This window comes from Alternaria alternata (genome assembly GCF_001642055.1).
Source record: "Alternaria alternata strain SRC1lrK2f unplaced genomic scaffold CC77scaffold_5, whole genome shotgun sequence".
Classification (NCBI taxonomy): domain Eukaryota; kingdom Fungi; phylum Ascomycota; class Dothideomycetes; order Pleosporales; family Pleosporaceae; genus Alternaria; species Alternaria alternata.
Window position 1 is genome coordinate 942,984 of NW_017306194.1, and position 25,840 is coordinate 968,823.

The window sequence follows — 25,840 nt, forward strand, 5'->3', positions numbered from 1 at the left end:
TCATGGAGTAAAGCACGTTGGTTCACCTGTGATACGCGTCTTTGGTCCCACTTATCCGTTTGCAGGTATTGTTTCTCCTCGTGCATACTCGGAAGACTAAAATCTTCATCTTGTACAGTTTGACTGATGATCTGGCACCCAACATCACTCGTATGGTATCTTCGCTAACAGTAACCTTAGGCGACCGCGTCCTTCAACCCAGCATACCATCAAGGGCGCCCACCTCACCACTTCTGAAGTCTCGCCGCGCTATGAGAACACCCGGTCTTGAGTATCAGTAACCTTCAACATTCAATGTGAAGAGCTTACCGACGCCACGGATTATCAGTAGGCCCTTCGCGAGTTGCAACGGGAAACATGGACATATCGCAAGAGGCTCAGCCATGCAGATCTTTTGCAGAGTGCATGTCGGCCTTTGAGGATTTGGAACAAAAGACGGAGAGAATTTTCACTATCGAGCTCAGCGGCCTGGAAAGTCTACTCAACACAATACGTGCCACACTCGATGAGGCAGCGACAAAGAAAGCGGCTGTCTGGCTCCAGCAATGGACCCACATATGTACTAGCCCATCATACTTCGAGCAAAACGTTGAAGGCAATGAATCCTTGTCTCAAGCGGAAGCACATCTCTTACCAGACGACCTGCCTCCGTGTACATGCCATCACGCGTCGGACCTGATAATTGATGATCTGCAAGACAGAATCGCAGATCAGCTGCTGTCTATGATGGAAGCATTTTGGAAGAACAGGCCATCCGACATCGAAGAGTTGAAACTGGTGAGGGAGAAGCTGGACCAAGAGATAATTTGTTTCAACAAACTAAGTGCAAATCATGCAAAGATTTCACGCGCGCTTGAAGACGCGGAGCGAAGAGCAGAAGATCTAGAGATTAGATTAGCAGCTTTCGAGAGGGACGCCACGGACAAAGAGAGACTTGTGAGCGACAGGTACCGCGAGCTTGAGAGAAGCTACTACAACAAGGTCCAGAAATTGGTTGAAAGCCGGGTGCGCGATGAGAGAGCCAGGCTTGTTGATCGGCTTGAGGATCTGGAAGCGAAAGCCTTGCGCTATGCTAAACTTCTCGACGAAAACGAGCTATTGAAGGCCAAGATCTTACAGGGGGATCGAGAACAGGTACTGCTCAAGCGAGTGAAGCTGGAAATGGAAAAGAAGTATCAGGACCGGGATGAGGAGGCTAAGGCTTTCAAAGAAGGTTACGATCAAATCAGCAACGACATCCAAATGCTCCAAATCGAGAGGGCGGTACTCCAGGCGGACTACGATACACTAAAAAAAAGAACAAGAAGGATGGTCTAAACAACAAACGTCGAGCTCTGAGCTACATCGTGTTGACCAGCCTGCAGTCCTAAACCAACCCATCTCAGCTAGGCCAGCGGTTGTTCGGCAAACCGCCGAGCTTCAGCATCTAGCCGGCCTTATAATCACCTGACAAGCCACGCTACACAATGTGACTGTTGAGAGGAATGGCTCAACTGAGCGGAAAGAATTTCTCGAGGGAAAAATCCGAGAAGCCGAACAGCAACTAAAGAAGTTGAAGCCTGCTCATCCATCGAAGCCTCATCGTGGTTCGGACACCCAAAGCACACCAAAGAACCCACACACGCGGAAGCAAGTCGTTATGAGCGGTATGGCGGACGGTCAGGAGGTATTGCCGTCTCCCGTCAGCACTCTTGCAACACGCCAAAAGCCTCGTGTTGCAGTGGAAGCTTTTCCTGCACTGAGCGCTTCAGCAGTAAAGACTACTACATCGAACACCAGGAAGAGCCTCCGTCTGGTCGAAATACTTAAGGAACAGAAATTGGACGCACATAAGAGGCCTGGTTAGACACTAGAGTGATAATGGGTATCGCAGAGTACTTGAACATCGTTGGTGGTGGGAAACGTGATAGGAGCGCATTGAGGGTGAGCGCATGTTCATGGAGAAATCATAGCCATCGATAGCTCGGTGCACCAGAAGTCTGGTAGAAACCAAGGATATGATGCTTCTTTGAATGTGCAGTGTTATGCATATATGCCGAATTTGCTGCTGTCGTGAGATTGTTCCGGTGCTGAGTACTTGCGAGCCTCGGGATGCAGCAAGCGACATCAAAGGTATCCGACCTAATCTAATCTTGACCTAGCGTCCCTTGACCCCTGCTCACTCTTCCAAGTCGACTTCAGGAACAGCTACCGCGTCCGAACGCGTCAGTCGCCAACCTTTCTCGCAGCCCCCAATATCTGACTCAAGATTAGATTGAGCTAAACAAAGTTTCGGGAACCATGGAGGCCTCAGAAGATCACGTAACAGAGAAGGTGCAGTCGCTGAGCGATCTGGAGCTTGCTGTTCTCATCTGTTTAGTCGCGGATCAACATTGCATCATCGAAGCGGAAAGGGAATTAACCCGTGATGTGGTAGAGGAGTTGAAGCTTGTGGGTAGCTCTCGGAGTATGGTTGCTGATGTACTGACCTTTCCAGGTCGCTACAAATGTCTTCGGATTAACGTGGGCTGTACTGGAATGCAACGAAGATACTACGCTGGATGATTTCGGAAGCGGAATCCTTGTCAAGGGGGAAGAGAGCGATTACTTTGGGAGCACAAATGAGCGAGATAGAGGAGACGTAGCTCATGCTCCCGGTCACTTTTCACCCATCTCAAAATCACCAGGGAAATCAGACCGACGCACGTCGAAATCACCCAGACCTTTTAGTCCGCTGGACAGCAAACGTATCGCGAACATTGTTGTTGCAAGGAACCTCAACAGGGCGAACCCGCAGGTTCAGATTCAGGCTTTAGAGGTCCATCGTCCGCCTTTTCTGCTCGAGCATAACTAACGACAGACAGCTGATCCGAGGCAAGCGGAACTTCACAAGAACAGCCGTACACGCGGCGCCGAGACCGTTTTTGTTCATCGCTTTGAACGCTTCAGACACACCACGCTTGACCATGCATCTGGTAGGTTGAATCAGGAACCTCGATGCATTAGCTGACTGGGTTGTAGAATGACCAGTTTTTCATCTCACACAAACATCAAATGGATGATGGACTGCCAAACATTGAAGAGCTACAGGAGAAGCAGCATGTGTCAGATGACGGTGCTTCCATGTCTTCTGTAGTACGCACGCCACCATTTCAACCAGGAAAGTACAAGCCGCAGACAGCGCTATTCTCTTCTGAGGTATGTGGATTGTGATCGTCTTGAAGCAAGCTGACCGTTGCAGGATCTTGTAAGCTTGACGAAGCAGGTGTCAGAAGTGAAGATCAGTTCTGAAGTACGAGCCTATCTGCACAACATTATCGTCTTCATGAGGCTGCACCGAGCAGTCGCAGGAGGCATCTCTGCGTTGGCCACGAGGCACTTCAATACGCTAGCACAGTACGTGGTCTGCTACCACAGGAGGTTCATACTGATAGTAGCAGCGCGCTTGCTCCACTGCATGGTCTTGAATACATCTCACCATCCATGGTGGCCTTGGCAGCCCGCAAGATATACCCACATCGTATCGTCATCACGGCTCCAGAGAACGAGCGCAGCATGCAATGGGGCAGCTCGCTCGAAGCAGTAAAGGCTGTCCTTGAAGGTGTCACGGTTGAGGACGTTATCGAGGAAGTGCTGGAATCGGTAGAGGTGCCACTCTAGCAGCCTCAGTCAGCAAAAAAGACGACTGCGAAAATGATGGTGGTTGGAGATTGGGGTATGAGTAAGGACGCCGGTGGCTGATCTCATCGGCGTTGGGCGGACGTGATTGGACCCGGGCGGGGCCTGGTCTGGCTGCCCCTCGGAAAGTGGGCCGAGGCGGCGCCCATTATTGCACCCTCGACATTACGCACCGCGCTACAGAAGGGCTACAAAAGGGCAACGGTACCTTTTGACCCCTCCAATCGCCGGCTTGTTTGTACGCTTCAGTCATGTCGGCGAGCTATTTCGATCAACTGAGTCCGGGTGTGCAGGAAGCGATCGAGGTACCTAGCGCACTCCCAAACGTCATAACGATGCCATCAGGCTAACTTCCTCATGGAGAGCGAGCTTGGAGACCAAGATACCAAGGAGATTACCCAAGTGAATAGCCACGACGATGCCCTAGAGGTACATAATTCACCATTCTTGTTCTTGACACGTTGACCAACCAACACAGGTCGTCTTCGAAGGCGGATATAACGGCCATCGTCGCAAAGCCTCCCTTGCTCCTCACCCCTCTGGCAAGATGACGTCCCGCCCCGAAAATGGTCGCCGCACCACCGCGTGTATTGTCCACTCCCTACTCGAGAAGCACGATGGCTTGCCCGTAAAAGACCACTCCCAGTCACACGAAGGTCTCGCGCAGGAAAGGCGTGTGGACAAGGACCCAAGCTCTACGCGTGCCGAGCAGACACAGCACTCGCGGTTGTTGACCAAGAAGGAGCTGTCAGACATGGCATTTGGCATACGGGAACTGTCCAAGAAGCTCTCGCAGATCAGGCTTAAGCTACACGTGAAGAATATCTTCATTCTGGGCAAGGCGCATGACGAGGCTCTGATCAAGAACTCGCGCGAGGTCACCGACTGGCTTCTTCAGAAGAACCCGGAGTACAAGGTGTATGTGGCGGCATTGCCAATCAAGGGACATGGTTAACGAGACATAGCTACGTCGAGCAAACGCTGGAGGACAACAAGATCTTCGACGCTGCAGGGCTGCTGAAGAATGAGTCGTACCAAGGACGTCTTAAATTTTGGACAAACGAGATGTGCGCTCAAAAGCCGCAGACCTTTGACATCGTTCTGGCGGTAAGAAGTATCGTTCTGTACCTTGTTCAAAAGCTAACAGCAACACAGCTCGGTGGTGACGGCACAGTCTTATATGCGTCGTGGCTGTTCCAGCGCATCGTTCCCCCAACCATCGCCTTTTCGCTAGGCTCTCTCGGTTTCCTCACCAAATTCGATTTCGAGCTATACCCACAATCCTTATCCACTGCCTTCGCAGATGGCATCACAGTCAGCCTCCGTCTCCGCTTCGAAGCCACGGTCATGCGGTCACAAAAACGAGACGGCGAGGGTCGGGATTTGGTTGAAGAGCTCATCGGAGAGGAAATTGATGACCACCATACACACTATTCAGATGGCACACACAACATCTTGAACGAGGTTGTTGTAGACCGAGGGCCAAACCCTACCATGTCATCTATTGAGCTGTTCGGAGACGACGAGCATTTTACTACCGTTCAGGCTGATGGTATTTGTGTTTCTACACCCACTGGCTCGACTGCATACAACCTTGCAGCAGGCGGATCGCTCTGCCATCCCGACAACCCCGTGGTCCTTGTCACCGCCATCTGCGCGCATACGCTTTCGTTCCGACCTATCATCCTACCCGATACCATCGTGCTCCGCTGCGGTGTACCTTACGACGCGAGAACGAGCTCATGGGCTAGCTTCGATGGCAGGGAAAGGGTCGAACTCAAGCCTGGCGACTACGTCACGATTAGTGCAAGTCGCTTCCCGTTCCCGAGTGTGCTGCCGCTGAACAAGAGGAGAACGGATTGGATCGAAAGTATTTCCAGGACCTTGCAATGGAATAGCAGGCAAAAGCAGAAGGCGTTCAAAGAGTGGGATTCGTAGAGAGACGGCTAGGTCTCAGTAGATTTCTCGTCATAGAATATTACTACTCCTAACGACGCAGCGCGAGTTGTTGCCACCACATGCTGGGATCCTGAACACGTCTAGCCTGTGTCCTCCAATCAAGTCGTGAGCTACTTCTATCCTTCTTTCTGCCCTTTGCTTGTATTACTAACATCTGGGCTATGACATGCAGCTATCCAAGCGACTGCTATAATTTTGATTCAGCAAATATTGTCGCGGTCCAACTGATTGCTATGTAGGTCAGCATAGGTGCAGACCCTCGCTGCCTATTCGCGATCACTTGATTCAAGAAAGTGGAGCTCCGAACAAACACAAACGCGACCGGCTCACTACATGTTGCACCTACAATCTGTACGTTTCCTCATCCCCTACGAACACATCAGAAACACAACCGCTAGGTCTCTAACCAGCAAATATTCAGCCGTGAATTCTTCAGGATGGCCGTGTAAGTAACCCCTTGTATGCCTTTTCCCACTGACAATGAGTAGGTCTTGTGAGCGCTGCGACCGTTGCTATCGGACTTCTCATGCACTCCATCAGCATATCCGCGACTCACCAAGCCATCACGAATGTCCTGGATGCGACTTCGACGGCGCTACCTGGGAGGACCTACTCGACCACTTTCGTGAAGAAGGCTGCCGTACTGCTTGTCAGGGCTGCAATGATGGAAGTGGATCATACTGGGTTCCTCAATCTGAAGAGTACTTGGACCATGTGAAGGACTTCAACGTCTGCACTAAGTGTGAGAGGCACTTCGCTTCACAGAGTCATCTCCATCAGGTAAGGCGTGAGAACTGTCAGTCAAATGAGTGTGGAGTTGAAATTTTGTAGCACTGCTTGTCTCATCGCAAACCGACATACGAGTGTTACCTATGTACCAGAACATTCAAGACCTACGGCGGCATGGCACGTATCTTAGATGCATCATACTCTGGTCTGTTCGCTCACCGTGGCAGATCATTCACCTCGAACGCGGCACCTGTAGTAACATCAATTACATCCATCTCAACAAGCTTGCAGCCGAGTGCTACAAGTGGCCCTACTTCATTTTTGAAGATTACCGGGACGAGCTGCTCGACGACGGCGATACGGAATACGATTGTAAGCCATTCAGTTGTCCGACTTGTGATACTGCACTGTCAAAGCTTTCCAGTTTGTTCCAGCATGCCGAATCAAATGCTTGTGCACAGACGTTGGATGATACAGTCTTGGGACAACTGAGGAGGTTTCTGGCTAGTCGGCTGAGTTGAGTGGACAGGGTAACGAAATAATGGCAATAAAAGTTCGTTTCACTCTACTCTTCTAGCGAGAGACTCTGATCCCAGCGTGATGAGGAATTCGCTGGAGATATATGCCGGTGCATATTCAGCATCATGACTGATAGAGGAAGATTGTATAAAAGGCTTTCAATTGAGAGGCATGAGCTAGCTAACCGCCAGTATCCATATACCATCTGCATCGCCACAAATCTCCAAACCTCCAACTTCCGCTCGGCTATGTCCTTGCTCGAAGAAGGGAATAACAAGACCTCAACAGAGAGAATGTACAAAAGAACGCAAGGCAAAGAAGGAAAGTAAACCCACATGAGACTGTGTATGTTGTCCACCCGGAGTATTCAGGGCCTGTACGAAAATTGTTAGAAAGATGTTTGAACCAGATTATTAATACAACAACATGAGTACACACGTTAACAATCCATCGTGCCCCTAAGAAGAGACGTCCGGATAACTCGGTTGGTCGAACTGAGAAAGAAATGTTCAAGTCGTTGTCGCGAATTTCGTTCTTCCTCATCTCCCACTCACGTCCTGTTCTCTGCGCAAATCTCGAAGGCAATACCCTTGTCGATGGTGGAACTACCGACCGGTGCACCGGGCAAGTAGCCAAACTCAGGTACAATGTAGGCATTCTGAGCACATGGTTCATTTGCCACGCACTCGTAGACGGGTCCATTGGGGGCGGCAGCCTGTATACCCTTCTCGTGTCCCACGCAGGCGCTGAAGTCAAAGACATCGTCAGTCTTGACTTGGCAGTCCAAGTAGGAGATATCGTAGGACATGGTGGTGCTGTCAGGCCAGACAGTATATTCGAACTGCATCGGCTGGGCCATTGACTCCGTCTTTGAGACCTTGAGGGAGATTCCAGAGTCGCCGCAGCTGCGGATGGGTTCGGAGTAGGTGGTGTTAGCGGGAACAAGCTCGCAAATCTTTCCGGGGCCACAGGTAGTGACGTCGCCGATTGAAGATACGTAGACGCCATAGTCGCAGGAGTTGACAATGATGGCAGTATGCGGTTCGTAGCTCAAAGGCGCATAGAGGTTGCCGGTAGATGATGGAGTCTTAGGTGGTAAATCAGATGATGGCGCAGCAGAGAACGATGCGGCAGAAGACGACGCAGACCTGGACGCGATATCGGATGGCCCCTTCTCCGGGAAGTTGAAAGTAATGGACGGTGGAGCCGCAGTCGAGGTGCTGACGGCGGCACAGCTAGAAGATTGTGGTGAGGTCGAGATGGGCTCTGCAGTCAGCGTAAGATATACCGTCTCGGTGACAACGACGACATCAGTTTTGACCGCGCGGCGATGAACGTCGGCATGATCATGACTGTGGCGATGGCCCAGGTGCGCGCCCGCAGCGATGAGCGGCAGCGCAAAGGCAACGTCGAAGTATGCGCGCATTGCTGAGTTGTTCTGAGTTAGATTCTTGAAGTGATTGTGTGAGCAGATTGCGGTTCGAGTGATAATCTCGTGGTAGTTGACTGTCGCGTGATGTGGGTTGGAGGAAGTAAAGGTAAGAAGTGTGGGAGCTAGAGCCGATGAAGGGATTGTTATTGTTATTATTCTACATCACCTAAAGTTCTGTAAGTACAAGTGAGCGTGCGTTATATGCTACGCTGGAAAAGCGTTGGCCCGCTTGGCAGTTGGTGAATGACAAACGCAGGCCAATGAGAAGCCTACTGACGATAAGTTAATAGATGAGTACAAACAGTGCCGCAACGCGCCCCCGCATGTTTTCTCTTACGACCCGGTGGGGGTTCACCCAGTGTTGCTCACATTGCGGTGAGAGGCCGCCCCTGGGCCAAAGACTTCCACAGAGTGCAATTGGACCCCCGACGTGGCACAGATGAGTACAAAGTGGGGTTAACAAACAATAAATGCTGGAAATTGAACCCAAAAATAGAAGGATTGACTTGATGTCTATACGATAGCATGAGAAAGAAGATGGCTGTGATGAAATGCATACGTGATCGCGCGTCTAACCGCGACCGTACAGGTCGACTGCTGGCATGAAGTACGCATTTAGTCGTAAACTCAAAATATCTATCTGACAGGTCCAAGTGGGACAGAAGGTAGTGGTGTCTGTTGAGTTTGCGCATAGCTGCAAAGGTGAAGATATAGGGTCAGTATATGTCTCGTATATATCTCGTACAGGCAGAACTTACCATGAATACATTGGACTGCCACAATTAGCTTTTGTTCATGAAATATGGGTTCTTGCACTTACTCATCATATCCTGTCCAACCCACACACTTCCAACAATTGAATAGACCGGTAGGATCATAGTGCCTCTTGATTGCCAGTAGCCTATCGTAGTGCTCACCGAAGAACGTTTGCTGCCAGTCTTCCTCAGTCCAATCGCCCTCATTAGAATAGCACCCACCACCTGGTGTCACGGTCTTCAAGTGCTCAATAGTAGCGGAAACGGTCTTTTGGATCTGCGATCGCACAGCTGGTGGTGTGGCTGTCGTCCAGAACTGGCCCATCACTATCTCCCATAGTGAGTCTCTCCATAGTGGGTTCACACTAGTCTTACCATTATCGGGAGTGTTGTCAGGTCCAGTAGCGTAAAACTGAGCGCCTCCACCGCCATGGTTGGTGCGAGAGAAGTGCATTGCAGTTACAACTGCATCCACTAGTCGTTCGATATTATCAGTCGAATTGAAGAGATCCTTGGGGATGAAGCGTCCTCCGCCATTGAAGCCTAGACCGACCGGCCCATTGCGAGATATCTCGGGTCTCTCTGTAAATTCATTGTACTGCGAAAATCTCTTGAAGGAGTGATACTCATTCTCGGTGATATTTAGACCAGGATAATTGGTAAGAAAATCATGCCATTGGGAAGTGATAGCCTTGATCTCTGAAGTGTCGCTAGAGGGCAATACTTGAAGAAACACGACATGATCTGGGAGTACAAAATTGTATCCGGCAACTCCATGCTTGGAAAACGAGGGCTGATTGGAGGCAAGCCCGGTGATGATGTCGCGATGGATCTTCGACTTGGCGATGTCTTTTGGCTCCGGAAAGTGAGCTTGAAAGCTGTACACATTGATAGGCTCAGCCGGATGCAGCTGAAACTTGTAGGATGTGAGCACAGCGTAGCTGCCACCTCCGCCTCCACGCATTGCCCAGAAGAGATCCGGGTCGCTGCATTCATTGATAGTGCGTTGCTTGCCATCAGCAGTGACGACGTCGAACTCAACTGCTTGATCGATCATGAGTCCATACTTGGGCCCCAGCGGTCCATGGCCACCTCCCTGACCGTAGCCCCCTGCGATGCCAACGGAAGCTACTGCGCCAACTGTGACGAGCATGCCATGAGGCTCGAAGGCCTCCCACGCCTCCTGAGCTTGGATGCCAGCACCAATCTCCCCGATGTTCTCATAGCGGGTTTTGCAACCTGTGGGCTGGAAGGATTTATGAAACTTAGTATCTTTCATGTTATGAGTCCAGATAGCCAACGAATTCGACGCTGTTGACCGCGCATAATAATCGTGCCCAGTATTCTTGATCGAGACACGAATCCCATGTTTGCGAACGAAATCCAACGTCTGGCTGATATCGCGCCCAGTCTCAGCCCTTACATGGTATGCGGATAGCCTTCCTAGCGCGCAGGTACCAGAGACGGGCGCTGAAGTGTTGAAAGAGTTGAGTGCGCATTGGGATTGACCACACCTTTCCCAGTCGAGAAACTCCATGGATCCGTATTGTTTGGTACGTGAGACACCATCACCGTAGTTCTTTGCAACCTCTTGGCACTGTTTGCTCGAAGGATCAGAGTAGCAGGGTGCGGCCCAGGGTACCGTCAGTCGGAGATTGCCGTTGATGCTTTGGTTGAAAGCATTCCACTCGTTTATGGTTGGCCAACAAGTCTGGCCTGGCAGACATGTGTAATTGAATGAAGTCGAGCCTTCGTGTGCTGGCACTAGCCATGCAGTTTTCTGGAAAATGTGTTGCCTGCAAAGAGTATACGATCCATAAACTGCGAGGCCGCAAACGAGGGGTAGTATAACGACATGACGCAGTATATCGCTCAGACTTCGCTCCGCCGGTCTCATCCAGTTTTGCGAATGTTCATCCTCGTTCTGCAGTCCATGTGTGGGAGCAATCTTCTCATCTAACAACGGTTGCTGCTCGGCGGAAGCCATCTGACCAGCCAGTCAAGTCGTCTTCTGTCGAATGCTGTATATGGTTATCTCCAGTCCGTGATTCTCGTGAATGTACCTCCTGTGGAATATCCAAGTGATGTTGTATGGAAAAAGGTGAAGTTGTGGTAAGCCAGTAAACATAGCAAAGCCTGGTTATAAGGCAGTAGATGTACAGCCACAAGCTGAACTTTTGGACATATCGATGTCCCACAAATGCATCAAAAGCCGTCCTGCCGTAGCCTACATTTGGCAAATGGCTGACCGCGTCTCAGCCTTAGATCTTACTTCAACGGCTAGATCGGCCAATCAAGTCTCAGAAACAACGCGCGAACCGCATGGTCTAACCAGTGGCTGAGCAGGTGTCAAACACCGCTCGAAAAAGGAAACAGGCAGAAGTATTTGCATGTACATGGGGTTGAAGGCTGATGTGGAGTGGTTCGGGATGGGCGAGCGTGCGGTGTGGATGGCGCGATATTTGCCGTGTGCCTCCCACGCGTTCCCGAAAATGGTTCCTGGCGCGTAACGCCTTATCTACCTATCCCCGGGGCCGCCTTGGCTGTGCTCTGCAGGTGATGCAGGGCACTACATCCAGTTGCGCGACCGCTGGGGCGAATAGACGGAAGTTTGGCGATGAGGCTGCGCCGTTGACGCGCGATGTTTGTGGAGTGGTGGCCTGACTGACACCTGGAACGATGACGCATGCAAAGAAGAAGGCTGAAGTGCTAGGCAGAACACTGTGCGCAGGCATCAAAGACGAACCTTACGGTAGTACAAACAGTTTGTCCGCTACCAGTGGTTGTTGTAGGATTTCCAATGTCACAAGGCACATTTTATGCGACAGGAGCTTGAGGTCCCGTGGTGCTTCCCTCGGTTTACAACTATGGTGTCCTGACAACAGCGCTCATTAATACGGTGCTCATCATGTCCAGGTAAGCCATGGTTGCGCTCCTTTACATATCTTCGCATGTCAGCACATCCATCTGAAAGGCCTCTTCACACTTCATAATTGTTGTTAGACACACGGATATCCGTCTCGATAAAGATCGTGTAAGACCTTGATAGTTGCAATGGACTAGAAGTCATCAGATACAATTTTTTGATTCTTATTCATAGAAACGTGCTACCGCACCACATAAGAAGACCAAGCGGGGAATCAAAACACTTGCAAAGGCCGAGCTCAAGTTCACTACATTCGTGGTACCGGTAGATGTAAGTATTTTAGCCCGCAGACATCTCAATTAGAGACTCCTTGATATCGTGATTTAGCTCTCCGTTCGCTCGTCCCATCGTGAGATAGCTGTTGTTCATTCGTTCATTTCATCCGCACTTGATTGTGGGATGCAGGTACACCCTGTTTTCAGGCAGCGACCAGTGTTGACGCAGTCTATGCGCCCAGGCTGGGGAAGGCGCTGGAATCGGTGATGTTGATGCTGGACGGGGCACCACCGCGGCCTCCACGACCACGGCCTTCGCCACGTCCACGTCCCTCACCACCACGTCCACGTCCGCGGAATTCGCCACGACCTTCGCCGCGACCACGTCCCTCGCCACGGGACTCACCACCGCGGCCACGACCCTCGCCGCGGAACTCGCCACGGCCACGGCCGCGTCCTCCACGGGCACCGCCCTCGCGGGGAGGGGGAGCAAGCATACGGTCACCGTCGAGCTCAACGTGGACCTTCTCCTTGCGGGCGCGCTCGCGCTTGGCCTTGCCCTGGGAACCGGCCATGAAGTCTTCTTGCTCCTCACGGGCGAGGGCAGTGCCCTCAGGGAACTTCTTGCTGCTGCCCTCGTTGGCCTTGCGGACGTTCTGGGCGGCAAGAGAGAGCTTCCTCTCCGCCAACTCGGCGAGGTAGGCGGTGTAGGACTTGCTCTTGTCCTCAGGCTCGGCCTCGGCGGCGTCCTCAGCGTCCTCCTTGATGGCGTCCTTCTCTTCGGCCTGGGCAATGGCCTCGCCAGCCTGCTCGTCAGCGAGCTCAGCGTTGCCGTCGTTTCCGCCCCAGCCGTGTGCGGCCTGCTTGTCGTGGTCGCTGAAAATTGTTAGATGGTATCAAGATATAGTGTGGGGTCGTTCATACGCGATGCCAGTCCTGCTATGACGGTCACCCTCGGCACGAGCAGCACCACCGCGGCCTCCTGCGCGTCCACCGCGACCACGGCCGCGGCCGCGAGTTGAAGCACCAGTAGGCTCTATAACAAATCAGTACATGTGCGTGCGAACCAATGGTATTCCACTCACCGCCAGATCCCCTTCCACGGTTCTTGTCAGAGCCGACGCCGCGATCCCGGAAAGCTGTGTTTCGTTAGCCAGTGTTCATGGAGTTCCCCTTGTGAAGCCGGAGCATGTTAAACGCCCTTTTGTTCAACGTACCGTTCTCGTTGGCGTTGTCGGTCTGCTTGGCACGGTTCTGGTGGCTCAGCCTCTCGGGCATGGGCTTGGGAGCGTCGGGTCCATCGCGCTTGCCATGCCTCATGACGGGCTTCTCAATTGCCCTCGTCGGTGGGTCAGCCGGCCTGTCGGGGTCGAGCTCGGGGTCATTGCCTGCGGGGTCGTGAGTGAATGTTCCGGTACTGTGCAGTGCGTCTGCGACATACCCAGCAGCTCGTAAATGTTCTGTACTTATAATTAGCATCTTGAAGCTCTACAACAGACTGCAGCCACTCTTGCAGCCCTCAATGGGAGGGCGCGACGCTGGACCTGATGGCGGGGTGAGTTGGAGCTTACCTTGGAAGCAATTTGCGACATCTTGACGAATTGGAGCGCCTTTCGCGCTTTGCCCTTCTAGATGCACAATCTGCCGGGAGAGAAAAAGGATGCGAGAGCTTGCCCTACGAAATTTAGGGACGTGGCTCTCAGAATGTGACTCGCGAACGGGGTGATAGGCGCGATGTTGCGGGCAAGAGGTTTTGGTGATTCGAAATTGGGCGTGGGTTGCTTCCGTAAGCGAGTGATGTGGGGCTAGGACTATTGGAGGCACAGAAGCAACAACAACGCTGCAGTCGCTGCCGCATACAGCGCTTCAGTCGATTCCTGTGTAATGCTAGCCAGAAATGATACCTAGGGGAAGGGATCATCGAACAGAAGCTAGGCTTTCGATTGGACACTTCTGCGACACCGGTGTGAGGCTGGTGTGAATCAAGTGTGGCTTCAGGTGCACGTCATTCCGAGGCTCAAATCACACCAGGTATGCATCGCTCCAATACTAAGCATCTGAGGCAGGTACAGATGCTTGTAATGCAGACTCAAAATAATGTTGCCAGTTGGTTATATAACGAAATTGACGTCATCCGTTTGCTCCCTCTGGCAAGGAGCAATAGGCATTGTCAAGAAACTTCATGAGGCGAGATTGGGGGTGCGACTTCCATTGACAGTTGCGGTCGACTTGGATTACAATATGTACATGGCACCATCCCGTCTTCCGAACGGGCTGCAATGCCAGAGTGAAACGTATGGATGAGAAGCATTCATTGCTGTCCACAACAATAACCCCAAGCAATTTCCATCACAATATACACGTCGTATGACCTGTTTCAGGCCAAATAATAACTTTTTGAGAATTCCCCCCATAGCAAGACTCTGGGTCTGCTGTTGAACGCCGTCGTACTGTCGTGACACGTGGTCGATTGGGTAAAAGCAGTTGTTACGCCCGCTAAACAACGTCATTAAAAAGTATCAGTCGGCGGGCGACGATCCGGTTGGTCCCTGATTAACTTCCAATATAGCCTCCTCTTCCCATGAATCCTCCTCATATCATCATCTACTCTCATACATCGTGGGGAAGTGCATGCTGGCCGAAAGTCCGAAGGGGTCGGCGTCGAGCATCGGGTCGTACGGGTCGAAAAGGTGGTTGTTGCCCATGCCATTGAAGTTGTGGCCCCCGTCGTTGGGGGCTAAAGCTGCTGGGCTCGTAAAGGGAGGGTTCTGCGACGGCGGCATCGGCGGTGGCATGTTGTTCGAAGGGGGGAAGCTCTGCTGCGGGAACGGGCCGGGGCCAGCAGAGTGGTCGCTCGGGTCGTCATGGTCGTTGTAGGAGTCGGCTTGTTCCTCGTACTCCTGCTCTATAACACGAAATCAGCCTAGGATTACAAAGCCCTATACCTAAGAGGGGAAAGGAAACGGGTCAGCTTGCCGAGTTGACTCATATGGTCTGTGAATTGAGTCTGGTAGAAAGACGAAGGACCACTGCTCTGAGTTATGCCGTTTCCGTTGCTGCCAACGGTAGACGCGCTTGTCATGCCATTCGAGACAGGCTGGTTTGTTACAAGCGGAGAAGGTCGCTGAGCATTCATCATAGGAGTGAAGTTTGATCTAGGTGGTTGTGGCCGCAGCGGCTGTTGCTGCTGTTGATGCTGCTGCTGCTGCTGTGGAGGAATGGGCCCAAAGTTGGGAGACACTGATTGACCGTGAGGTATGAAGCTCGGCGAGCGCGTTGCTGATTGAGCAGGCGACGACATATGTGAACCAGGAGTGGGTTGCGACAGTGGTGAACGCTGAATCGGCCCATCCGGCTGTATCATGGGCAAGCCATTTAGACTATCAACCTTGGGCGGGCCTTGCAGCGACCGCCTCTGTTGTTGTCTGTTCAATATAGCACGTTGTTGGAGAGGCGCCTGGTTTGGCGAGGTATGTGCAGAGGCTGGGGCTCTGGTCGGCCCCAGGTTTGGACTGCCAGTCTTCGCGCGCAGCTCGGCCTGGACGTCGATACCTGGTGGAGCAAGGGGTTAGCGTGTGTACGCTGATAGATAGACATGTTGATAAGATCGGGGCTACCTTTCTCTAGCAGAATCCTCTCGAGTAGAGAATTCTTATACCGGAGCATAAGGCACTCGTCGGCGGCGTTGCGGTGACTGTTCTGCAGGTTCTGCAGGGTATCCTCATGGTGCTTTATGGTGCTCTCGAGCTGCTTGATATACTCTGTCCGTCGCTCACGAAAGGCGGCTTGCGCCTGTCTATTGCGCTGCTTGCGCTCTTCTGAGGTGGCATAAATCTTACGACGCTTGGTTAGTCCTATCTTCGACATGGTAATCGGCGCTTCAATTGCTGCAGCCATGGCAGGCAACTGGTATCAGGAAGGCTCACAGGTTTACGGCCACCTTTGCGCTTCTGCTGCTGGGGCTCTTCCTGGGTATATGTCTCCGCCAGACCAGGTTCGGGCGACGATCCGATAGAGGAGGTCGAACCATCGCGCGAAGCCTCTGCCTTGCCCACGGGAGCCGTCATATCTGTTACGAGACTATCTCCCATCTGCGGCCACCGTACCCCTCGGTGCAGATAGAGGGGCACAGAGGCGCCAAGAGATGCGAGAGATGCGACAAAGGCAGGTCGAAGGAGATAGCAGGAGGCTCTGGTCGCTTAGACGCGCTTGTGCTGGGCAGCCGCAGCGCCGGGTCGAAAATCGATACGGTTTGTATGGGGTTTTGATAATGTATGATAAGAAGAAGGCGTTCGGGCCTGTGTGTGGTCGCGCAGTAGTTGTGAGGTAAGCTCTTGGGTAATGGAAACAGAGATGGGCTCGAACGGAGGGGCGGAGTGCTGGACTTGAAAAGGCGGGCGGACCACTCTCTGCTGCCCAGATCACCTCCTCCCGTGTGGTTAAAGCTCGACACTCGACTCGCCTCCAGGAAGATGTGCCCTCTGGCGCGCAACGAATCGCAGCCGCGCGAACGCTGCTGGGCACTTCCAACGCGCAATGACGGCCAAGCGTGCGGGAGCGCGGTTGGCCGACAGCTCAGAATTTTCTCGCGGGGTGCTCACGCTGCATCACGGCTCTGGCAGGCAGGCTTCGTGCAAGACGCCTTGGTGGAGGACGCCGAACATGGCTGCCCCAGCCGAGCTGGATCGCGATACTGCATACGGCGTAGCTGCGTGTTTAGTTCCCGCGCCACTAGAAACTTTTACACGCTTTCTCCGGTTCTCCATGGACGCGCAGTGCAGACTGCGAGCCTTGGGGTGTTATCTAGCAGGCGTCTCCCATCCAAGGGCGATCGACCGCGACATCTATGCATCTGTCTGATTTCATCTGCGCAGCCATGAAGTGTTCCTGTGAAAAGCAAGCAACTCGTCGTCGCATCGACACCAGCCCACCGACGTCGGAGCGCGCTGCCCCTGCACCGAGGCCACGCACCTCGTCCGTATGAAGCCATCCTACTCGCAGGCGGCATATGTAAGGCTGACGAGCATGTTCCATCTGATATGACGAGGGGTGCAGCTCGCGATAACGATCGATACGAAGACCAGCCAGTCCATCCGACATGCCTCACCGATGAACCTTCGACGTCTTCTCAGCCGTGACCAGGACAACGCCAGTAGCTGAAGCGCAACGGAATTCCGATCACGCTCTTTCGCTCGTCACGTGGCTTGACTCTCCCGCTAGTCTGGGGACGGAATTTTGCGAACAGCGAGCAAGGAGCCAAGCCGGCCTCAAAGCCTGACGCATGCACAGCACACCACTACCACACATCTGGTACTCTAGACAATTCTCTCCGCCAACGCTGCATCCAGCTTCCGAACCGCTACCGAAGTCTAACCTAGGGATCACCGGAGGTCGTTGCTTTATGCACCACATGAGTCCTATTCGCCCGAAGCAGCCATAGCGTCACCACGCTTTTTCTCGGCTCTGCGAGCAGGTGACCTTTGACGCGGTCGAGACTTTCGTACGAGGAAATTGGCTGCGCCTTGTCACATCGTGACATTGACATCCAGCCGTGTCGAATAGTCGAGACGTGTCAAATCGGCATCGTCGCGGCATCACACAGTCGGAATTGCCTGCTAGATGCGGCTTCCTCGGATTGCTCTACATGAGCCCCGGAACATGCAATCTTGAGATCATAATTCATGTATAACAATGCGCACTATGAATTCCAGAGAAGTCTAGGAAGCAGCAGCATGCCTGTGAGTGCCGTGCCGTGTCGTCTTGCCTTCAAGTGGCCCAGCGACTAGCGAGGCACTACTGCCAGTATGAACGTAAGAGTAGTCAAGCAGTGTAGACTCTCAGTGCAACGATTTTGGTTGCATGTTCATCAGCGACAATTGTTTGCTCCGGACACTGTTGATCGCTCATGCTAACTTCAATCGCCACGTGTGGCATCATCATGGAAAGGGCGAGTACCGCACAGGTTCATTCCTCACCTCTAGAGGCAATGAGACGAGACATTGGGGCATTCAGTCTCCAACACGCAACCCTCAAGCGACAGTTCTCACCTCTACCAGGATATCCAAGCATCGACATAGTCTCATATGACTTTCATCCTGTTTTCAGCAGTATCAGATCCCGCATCAATCACTCGGTCAGCTCCTAGTCGCTAGTCGCCAGCTTCGCGCGCAGTCTATCGTTTACGAGGGTGCTCCGCACGATATAAATTCCCAAAGCATCGCGCTGACGGTAGGCAGCAATGACATTTTCCGAGATAGCGGGACGGCTGCTGAAAGGGTCAGGACACTCGCAGCCACCGCTGGTCAAAGAGCAGCTACCTAACGCCCGTCTTTCACCAGATCGGACCAGTATCTCGTCTCTGCTCGCTTCGCCAGAGTCAGACAACGGCAATATCATAGCTGGTGAAGGCATGCTTGGCAGCCATCTTGGTGAACAAAGAGGACACTCCGTCGCCTCTTCATGGGCTAAAACCCGGCCCTTGTCAGACATTCGCGAAGTCACCGAATCAAGCTTAGCTGATACTATACCTCGAAACGCCCTATCTAATTACTTTCCCCGTAGCATCTCGCGCACGGAGATGTCGCGTCGGCCCTCTGCTGCTACAGGACGCCGTCCAAGCAACGACAACCGACATGGCGAAAACATAGAACCTGACCGGAAGAATAGCATCGAAAGTAACGGTATAAGATCCACCTGCAGAGGTCGGGCTTCTAGAACACCATCTCCGTCAAGTCCTGCAGATAACGTCAGCATATGCAGTATATACAGCGTTCCAGCAGGCAACGTTCCGCCACGATCCTCTTCACGCCCTCGTGCACCTAGCACCTCACGAACCCGACAGCCGCAACAGATACCACCTATACACATAACGCAGGCGACAGCGACAAACACAATTAGTGCAATACCTACTATACCTCTCCAGCCTCCTAATAACAGTTCCAACACTATCCTTCGACACGGTCAATCACAGTCTCCTCTACGCCACATCGTTGCTCGCCTCGATCCTAAATCTCAAGACATTAACCGACGCATACCCTCCAGGACGTTTGTTCGTGATCCACTATCAAAAGAGTTGCTAGAGTTTCCATTACACCGACATCCACGAATTGAGCTTGGCTTGGACTTATCCGCAGGCATATTCGTAGGCGGAAGCTCTATCGAAGGGACTGTTCAGATAAACGTCGACGATGCAGAGCGAATACGTCATAGAAGGACTCTGGACATTGCTCGGATATCTATCGATCTTCTTGGGACGGAGGAGATAAGCGGTAACAGACGAGCTGTCTTTCTCAACCTAGCCACAGAGCTTATTGACGAGCAAAATCCGCCGCCTCAGAATATGGTAGATACCCAAGAGCCAATAAGTTCAGCAGATATATTCTGGCATCTGATGCCTTCTACGACGAACCTTGCTTTCAACCTAAGTTTACCTCTCAACGTCGGGCCTCCGCCCTTCCAATCGAAGAATGCAAGGATCCGCTACATACTTTGTGTGTCTCTTCTTGTTCGCGACCAAGGAAGACAGTACATTGTCAGAACTTCTCAAGACGTTATAGTGCTCTCAGTGTACGATCGTATGAAATGTTTCGGTTTCGGTTTTGTGGTTACATGCTAACACAAGGTAGCTGAGAAGGCACTTGTGTCGCTTCCCAGCCCCTTGACTGCATCAGATGAGTGGATCAAGCCCCGAGAAAACACTGTCGAGGTCGTTCGGGTCACAGCAGGTCTACATCGTCAAGTCTGGGTCAGCGGTACTAGCCTTTACGTCGATGTCCATATTGCCAATAACAGTCGCAAGACAGTAAAGAAGATCGAGCTTCAATTGGAAAGGGACATACTATGCTACAAACACGTCTGTTATGAGTGCATATTCTACGATCACACAATGATGCTAATGGGAGTACTTTGCAGGCTGCTGCCGCTACGATGGAGAAGTCTGCTGGTCAGGCTCGCATTTTTGACAGCAACGAGCGGTCTATTCTCAGCAAATCCATCGTGAGGAATGGCTGCGCTGGCTGGAGCGGCGTTTCTGCACACCAAACTCACATCAGAACTTGTGATCTTGAGGTACCTCGAGGCCATGGTACGGTGAAGTGTGGTAGGTGCTTCATCATGGCGTAACATGAGCCGCCTTTCTGACTGAAGTAGGCAAGTATTTCGAAGTCAGGTACTTCCTGAATGTCATCATCGCGAGTGCACATACGTAAGTATCCGCATGATTCTCCCCGATGAAGCTGACCTTGTTCAGAAAGCTCGTTACCGTTCAGTTACCAATCGTACTCATCCACATGGTACGTCTCATGACCAACCCCTCTCTCGCACCCGCTGATCATCACATCTCAGAACTCTCTGGACGTAGTCCCCAACTCTGTCGCCCAAGTGGCCATGGCTATCGAAGAGAAGCGCACAGCCCGCCATGGTCGCCGTCCATCCGAATCGGTTCAAGGCCGCGCATTCGCAGCACCGCGCATGCAATCTCTGGAACGCATGCGCGCACGTGAGGAAGCCATCCAAGAACTCGGTCAAGCCCTCGAGCAGAGTCCTCGCAAATATGGTCTCCGCCGCGCAAATTCCAATTTTGATTACCATACCCCACCTTCCAATCGCAAAGGCAGAATCGTAGGCGATGGCGAAGCAGCAGACCTCCAGGACCGTTTAAGGCGCGTGAGATCCAACGAGACGATCGGATCCAGACCTCCTACCCTCCACAGGGTCAATTCGACACGGTCGAGACGTGGCGCAGGATCGGCGTTTGGGTTTCGCGAAGCGGAGGTTCGGGAGGACATCGAGCTGGGTGGCTTGGGTGCGTCAGGGGATGGGCTGCTAAACGAGAGACTAGCCAGGAGCAGTGATCGGCAATATCGGTTTAGCAAAAAGAAGAGCGTGGAAAGGTGGAAGGGTGTAGCAAATGTGGGTGTTGGGTGGTTGAAGGGGAATGGGGTCAAGGATGAGAGAGAGCGAGAGGGATGGATATGATCTCGCACTGCTTATTATGAGCCCTGTACCTTGGATAGCGCGTCAGCATGTGCGACGCATTGACTGGCGACGTTGTCTTTCTCTTCTTGGTTCTGGATACGCAACACGTTGTTAGATAATGGCATTGCTACGTGGAGACCTCACGTACACTACGAGCAGCGATAAATTAATGTTGTTTGAATTGTACTATCATATACATGATAGTCTAAAACCCTCGATATATAATACAGTCATGTCGTGATATAGTCGTTAACCTTCTTTGGAACCCTTGCCATGCAATATGATACAGTTTTGTACACAGTACGCCAAGACAGTCGTAGCAGTAGAAGCTCTCTCATAAGGCTATGCTTATGACCTGCTCTTGGCAAGCTCAGATTGAGCGGTCGAAGTGGGACCTCCCTTTACGCGCTCTCCACCAGTGACCTTCTTCTCACCCTCGGTGATGTCGTGTAGAGCCTCGCTAGTGATGGGCTCCTTAGCATGGCTCTGCGCCTGCGCAGTAGGGCCTCCGGCTACCGGTTGTGCCTTGCCAGTGAGCTTCTTCTCAGCTTCAGTGATCTTGCTCAATGTTTCTGAGTCCAGCTTTCCTGAAGCAGAGGAGTTGTTGGCATTGTTGGTGGATGTCGATGAGCCAGATGTAAGAGCGGACTGGGCGATGGACGTTGGGCCTCCTTGCATAACCTCAGCCTTGCCGGTAAGCAGCTTCTCGCCCTCGGTGATGTCGTGAATGACTTGTGCTGTCAGGTTCTGGCCAGCGTGCTGTTGAGCTTTTGCGGTTGGGCCCCCCTTCGCTGGCTCATCCTTGCCGGTGATAAGCTTCTCTGCCGCAGTGATCTGCGAGATGAAGTTGGAGTCAACTTGGACGGACATCATCTGTGTTGTTGTAAAAAAGCGGTGGTTGCTGAGGTCGTTGATGTTGTTTCTGAACGGTGGTCTTTGAGAGGCAATGCGAGCTGCCGGTCGTGCTGCGAGGAAAACGTTGCGGTTGATACGAAGCATTCTGGAGGCCATTGTTGCGGATTGTTTATATGCCTATTGAATGGGAAGGTGCAATGGTGCGAGCTGTGTGTCCGATTTTGTAGTGTGATGGATTACTGATGTAATGCGAAAATGAAATCGTCTGAGGGTGTGCTTGGTGTGACGTTAATATGGGGAAAGATGGATTCAGATGGCTATTGGCAACTTCTCGATTTAAATGTTCGACCGTGCACAGCAAATCTCTGCATCACTGGCGACGACATCACGCTTGATGACCCTGAGATGCAGGTACCATATCACCGATTGCCGCAGCGACTTCTCGATGCGTGCCCATGATGTGGTGGAGCTATGATGTCAGCATCCTGGGGAACGAGAGCGACGACGATTCGGGTGCACTAGCGGTGAGCTAGCATCACGATCCGATCTAAGGGTCCAGACGCAAACTTCACAACCTCATTCACGATGACGATCCTATGCGAATCGGATAGCACAAGAAGAACCCACTGTAATGATTGACAAGTCGCTTTGGCGATTTGCGTTCGGTCATAGACCCAGAATGAACAACTCATGTCAGATCGTCAGAATGACACACTGGCCACCAACACCCTATGCAATTGTAGCGACGTAACGGCGAGTACTAAGATATGGCGGATTTATCTTGTATTTTTTTAACTACGGATGCTGCTCCATCAGGCGAACGCACCCGGGCGGAAAACGCTCCCTCCGAACAGATCGCAAGTACACGTGCTGATCAAGCCATCGAACCGTTCCTGTCGCGCAGTGCTTGTGTACTTCTTTCACTGATAGCATCCTGCTCGATACTGATCCGTATCTCTGTAGTCATCACCACGTTTCCCATTGGCAACGCAGTTGTTCCATCCTCGTCCATACGCGCATACGTCGAGGGGCCGAATCGTGAACCGCGCGCGTTTTCTCCTAAACCATCCTTCGTAATCCCATGCCCGTCGCTTATTCCAGAGATATGACGCGAACCGGCCTGCGCGTTAAAGCCCTGCGTCGTGAAGTCGACAAGTTGATTGAGGATGTCGAACTCGAGTTTCAGCTTGATGGCGTAGGCGAGTGTTTTCCAGCTTGTCTGAACCTCATAAAGACCAGCATATTGGAAAGCGAGGATAGTAACGTCGAGCGCGATGACAACCGAATTCACGGCGATAAGATGATTGAAGAGGCGCTTCGCATCTGGGCCTCTGAACACAGCCGAGCTGCGCATGAGTATGAAGGTGCGATAGATGTACAGCCCGCTGATGACACACTCTTGAAAGACAAACCACGTAACCTGGAATATTTCCCACTTCTCGTAGATCTGGAGCCACTTTCCAGGTTTCGCCAGACTGGATCCAGTCATAAGCGTAGTTGCTCCTCCTTGCACGACAATGCAGTCCGCGATGATCATGTATAGCAACCATTTGTCCGTCTTCCCTGAGCTGATGAGATGCAGCCGCGACCAGAGTACGATAGATTGGCCAGTAATCATGAGTATGCCCCCGCCGCACGCCATGGTGATCTCCAGTGGAATTGAGTCGCATACATTATAGTTGCGGATGAAGTAGCCGAAGGCGTGTATAATGATACCGAGAGACGCTGCGATCAGCGCGTAGAAGTAGACCCCGCGATATGAGCGGAATCGACGGAAGATTGTGACGAAGACCTCAAGAGAATGAGAGACGGCGAGTGCGAGGAAGACGATGACGATGAGAGAGGTCCTGTAGCTCAACGTGGGATTTGAGCCCATACCTTCAGCTCGATCAACCAGTCGGAAAGCCATTGTTGGTGTGACTGTTACCGAAATCACTTCCTACAAGATCGTGAGATGCAAAGACCAAGATGAGCTTGGTGCAGTTGCGATTGTAAAGTTCATCTGGATAGCTGGGGAAAGGCCGCGGGGATCAAGACCCGATCGTGGACCGCCTTCTCCTACTCAAAAGACTTGCAACGATTCCTATTCACACCACACTTGAGGCGCACGCTGAGATTCGTTGGCCTCATTCTGTACTCGTTCGATCCAGACTGACCGCCACCAAACTTTGAATCCTTCGATCCGTGCCCCACACCCTGGTTCCTGGCTGAACGTCGATCATCACTGGCTCGCATGCATCATCCGCGGCCCGCCTGCAAGGAACATATGTTCGAGGGCATGTCATCACGACGCAGATGAAGGGGCTGATGCGAAGCCTTGCTTTTGAAACGCGGATGTGAGTAAGGAGGGCTGCTAGCAATGTTGGGGCGGGGAAGATGTCCACCAATAGAATGAAAGGGGGGACACTCTGATCGCTGCTTGTATCCTTGTCAATCAATTTTAACGGCAACGTTGTGCCGCTTGCATCAGGCCAGTATTGCTTCACACCACGCGGCAACCAGTTAGTGTTCGCGTATAAGTCCTAGTGAGTATGCGTTTTGGTAGCGGATCGTTTCGACGATGCTATTTCACGCTACGCTAATAATCCACAAGACAAGACACACGCAAAAAAAAAGAGGCATGGATCAACGTTGAGTCTGGTACAGAACAGGTATTGTTTGACTAGAGCTCGCCGGGTTGTGGTCACTATGGCTCACGCATTGTCAACGGTTGCTGATTGCCCACCGAATCATAGACTGGCACAGAATTTTGTTTCTTCGATGTAGGGTTATTGACTAAGATGCTAGACCAACATGCGTACTTCTAAGCCACGATCGGAAGCATTTCTCCAGCTATAGATCAGACAGTTTCCTGGAACCAGGCAGCCAAGACTATCCAACGGATACTATGCCGCACGAAATGCTCACCGCCCTTTCAATTACAGACGTATTGTGTAAGCGATGATTTCCTTCTGTGAGGGGAGTTGACCAAGTTGTTGTCATTTCCAGAGCGAATGTGACAAAAGGTACGCAAAACTTACGCTTCTGCAATCGCCTCATAGAGCTGTCGTTCTTAGATAAAATTACGAGGTGTCCAATTGTGTTGCCGAATATAGTGAGGAAGCCAGCATCTGTAACACAAGTAGCCCAGTAATTCTAACTACGTGATGACTACCCTCGACACCAGCTAAAAGCTCTAGTATGACACGATCCGTGACACCAACAAGGGCTACCATGCGCATAATCGTTGGGGAGCATCGTACGATTAGCTCTGTCGAGCATTCATACTTTCGCTCTCTCACATTTGGATATGACCTGGGGTCGTCTTCATCTGTCGATTCTACGCTGGGAAGATCGTCGTCCCCGACGTCATGATGGACACTGCGAACGTGGCTCGCAAGCTCAGGGCGATCCAGAAGAGTGCAAATGAATTAGTTTGATACGTAAATTATCCACCCGGTCTGAAAGTGTTCGTAGAGGGTTTCTGTTGCGATTTCATTGAGCTTGCGCGAAGCCAAGCAGATCTTGAAGAGTCATCATAATGTGACTTCTTACGTCAAGATAGCGACCTGTTTCGAATGTAGATGTTACTTAGGCTTAGCATTTCGTGCATTCGAAGTCAAATTGAGCTTCAGTCGAGGTTTGCGTCTCGGAGTTCAAGGCTTAAGATGGTAGTGTAGATCTGATTTGTGGTCGAGCATTTGAATAGGACTGTTGAAAGTCAAGCATTCGTTTTGGCCCGGCAGGTAGACGGTCCCATTCTGCGCATGGTCTGCTCTTACGTGTACCAAACTAATTTATACTGGATGCAGTAAGCAAACCAGAAAACGACAAAGCG

The 25,840-nt window shown here is 51.9% G+C and overlaps 12 protein-coding genes across 12 annotated transcripts; 5 read left to right on the forward strand and 7 right to left on the reverse strand.

Moving 5' to 3' along the window:
* The first annotated feature begins 68 nt into the window (after window positions 1–68).
* On the forward strand, window positions 69–1,583 carry CC77DRAFT_707886 (hypothetical protein). The gene has a single exon (XM_018532844.1). The coding sequence runs from the start codon at window positions 358–360 to the stop codon at window positions 1,315–1,317; it is 960 nt and encodes a 319-aa protein (XP_018388722.1). The 5' UTR covers window positions 69–357; the 3' UTR covers window positions 1,318–1,583.
* A 697-nt stretch (window positions 1,584–2,280) lies between these two features.
* Window positions 2,281–3,639, forward strand: CC77DRAFT_929773 (hypothetical protein; the record flags this gene model as incomplete). The annotated part of the gene is made up of 6 exons (XM_018534123.1): window positions 2,281–2,430; window positions 2,477–2,797; window positions 2,844–2,954; window positions 3,001–3,177; window positions 3,221–3,375; window positions 3,420–3,639. 6 exons carry the CDS (start codon window positions 2,281–2,283, stop codon window positions 3,637–3,639), a joined length of 1,134 nt encoding a protein of 377 aa, XP_018388723.1.
* Window positions 3,640–4,097: 458 nt separating this feature from the next.
* CC77DRAFT_709223 (NAD kinase) lies at window positions 4,098–5,823 on the forward strand. Its single transcript, XM_018532848.1, has 4 exons — window positions 4,098–4,575; window positions 4,623–4,764; window positions 4,813–5,721; window positions 5,789–5,823. Exons 1-3 carry the CDS (start codon window positions 4,205–4,207, stop codon window positions 5,593–5,595), a joined length of 1,296 nt encoding a protein of 431 aa, XP_018388724.1. The 5' UTR covers window positions 4,098–4,204; the 3' UTR covers window positions 5,596–5,721; window positions 5,789–5,823.
* Window positions 5,824–6,447: 624 nt separating this feature from the next.
* On the forward strand, window positions 6,448–7,273 carry CC77DRAFT_1018135 (hypothetical protein). The gene is made up of 2 exons (XM_018524556.1): window positions 6,448–6,522; window positions 6,573–7,273. The coding sequence occupies exons 1-2, from the start codon at window positions 6,520–6,522 to the stop codon at window positions 6,864–6,866; spliced, it is 297 nt and encodes a 98-aa protein (XP_018388725.1). The 5' UTR covers window positions 6,448–6,519; the 3' UTR covers window positions 6,867–7,273.
* On the reverse strand, window positions 6,875–7,308 carry CC77DRAFT_708690 (hypothetical protein). Its single transcript, XM_018532846.1, has one exon. The coding sequence runs from the start codon at window positions 7,199–7,201 to the stop codon at window positions 6,911–6,913; it is 291 nt and encodes a 96-aa protein (XP_018388726.1). The 5' UTR covers window positions 7,202–7,308; the 3' UTR covers window positions 6,875–6,910.
* CC77DRAFT_709120 (hypothetical protein) lies at window positions 7,141–8,407 on the reverse strand. Its single transcript, XM_018532847.1, has one exon. The coding sequence runs from the start codon at window positions 8,288–8,290 to the stop codon at window positions 7,415–7,417; it is 876 nt and encodes a 291-aa protein (XP_018388727.1). The 5' UTR covers window positions 8,291–8,407; the 3' UTR covers window positions 7,141–7,414.
* A 525-nt stretch (window positions 8,408–8,932) lies between these two features.
* CC77DRAFT_1059021 (hypothetical protein) lies at window positions 8,933–11,038 on the reverse strand (the record flags this gene model as incomplete). Its single annotated transcript, XM_018528184.1, has 3 exons — window positions 8,933–8,990; window positions 9,055–9,069; window positions 9,117–11,038. The coding sequence occupies 3 exons, from the start codon at window positions 11,036–11,038 to the stop codon at window positions 8,933–8,935; spliced, it is 1,995 nt and encodes a 664-aa protein (XP_018388728.1).
* Window positions 11,039–12,422: 1,384 nt separating this feature from the next.
* On the reverse strand, window positions 12,423–13,784 carry CC77DRAFT_1059022 (hypothetical protein; the record flags this gene model as incomplete). The annotated part of the gene is made up of 6 exons (XM_018528185.1): window positions 12,423–13,068; window positions 13,117–13,228; window positions 13,278–13,331; window positions 13,410–13,580; window positions 13,634–13,652; window positions 13,764–13,784. The coding sequence occupies 6 exons, from the start codon at window positions 13,782–13,784 to the stop codon at window positions 12,423–12,425; spliced, it is 1,023 nt and encodes a 340-aa protein (XP_018388729.1).
* A 1,008-nt stretch (window positions 13,785–14,792) lies between these two features.
* Window positions 14,793–16,259, reverse strand: CC77DRAFT_930619 (bZIP transcription factor; the record flags this gene model as incomplete). Its single annotated transcript, XM_018534171.1, has 4 exons — window positions 14,793–15,097; window positions 15,157–15,744; window positions 15,810–16,070; window positions 16,100–16,259. The coding sequence occupies 4 exons, from the start codon at window positions 16,257–16,259 to the stop codon at window positions 14,793–14,795; spliced, it is 1,314 nt and encodes a 437-aa protein (XP_018388730.1).
* A 2,171-nt stretch (window positions 16,260–18,430) lies between these two features.
* Window positions 18,431–21,168, forward strand: CC77DRAFT_930303 (hypothetical protein; the record flags this gene model as incomplete). Its single annotated transcript, XM_018534155.1, has 6 exons — window positions 18,431–19,766; window positions 19,818–20,044; window positions 20,104–20,290; window positions 20,338–20,395; window positions 20,441–20,483; window positions 20,536–21,168. 6 exons carry the CDS (start codon window positions 18,431–18,433, stop codon window positions 21,166–21,168), a joined length of 2,484 nt encoding a protein of 827 aa, XP_018388731.1.
* Window positions 21,169–21,337: 169 nt separating this feature from the next.
* On the reverse strand, window positions 21,338–22,488 carry CC77DRAFT_1018143 (hypothetical protein). The gene has a single exon (XM_018524557.1). It carries the CDS (start codon window positions 22,177–22,179, stop codon window positions 21,517–21,519), a length of 663 nt encoding a protein of 220 aa, XP_018388732.1. The 5' UTR covers window positions 22,180–22,488; the 3' UTR covers window positions 21,338–21,516.
* A 318-nt stretch (window positions 22,489–22,806) lies between these two features.
* On the reverse strand, window positions 22,807–24,041 carry CC77DRAFT_709662 (hypothetical protein). The gene has a single exon (XM_018532849.1). The coding sequence runs from the start codon at window positions 23,930–23,932 to the stop codon at window positions 22,898–22,900; it is 1,035 nt and encodes a 344-aa protein (XP_018388733.1). The 5' UTR covers window positions 23,933–24,041; the 3' UTR covers window positions 22,807–22,897.
* Window positions 24,042–25,840: the final 1,799 nt, after the last annotated feature.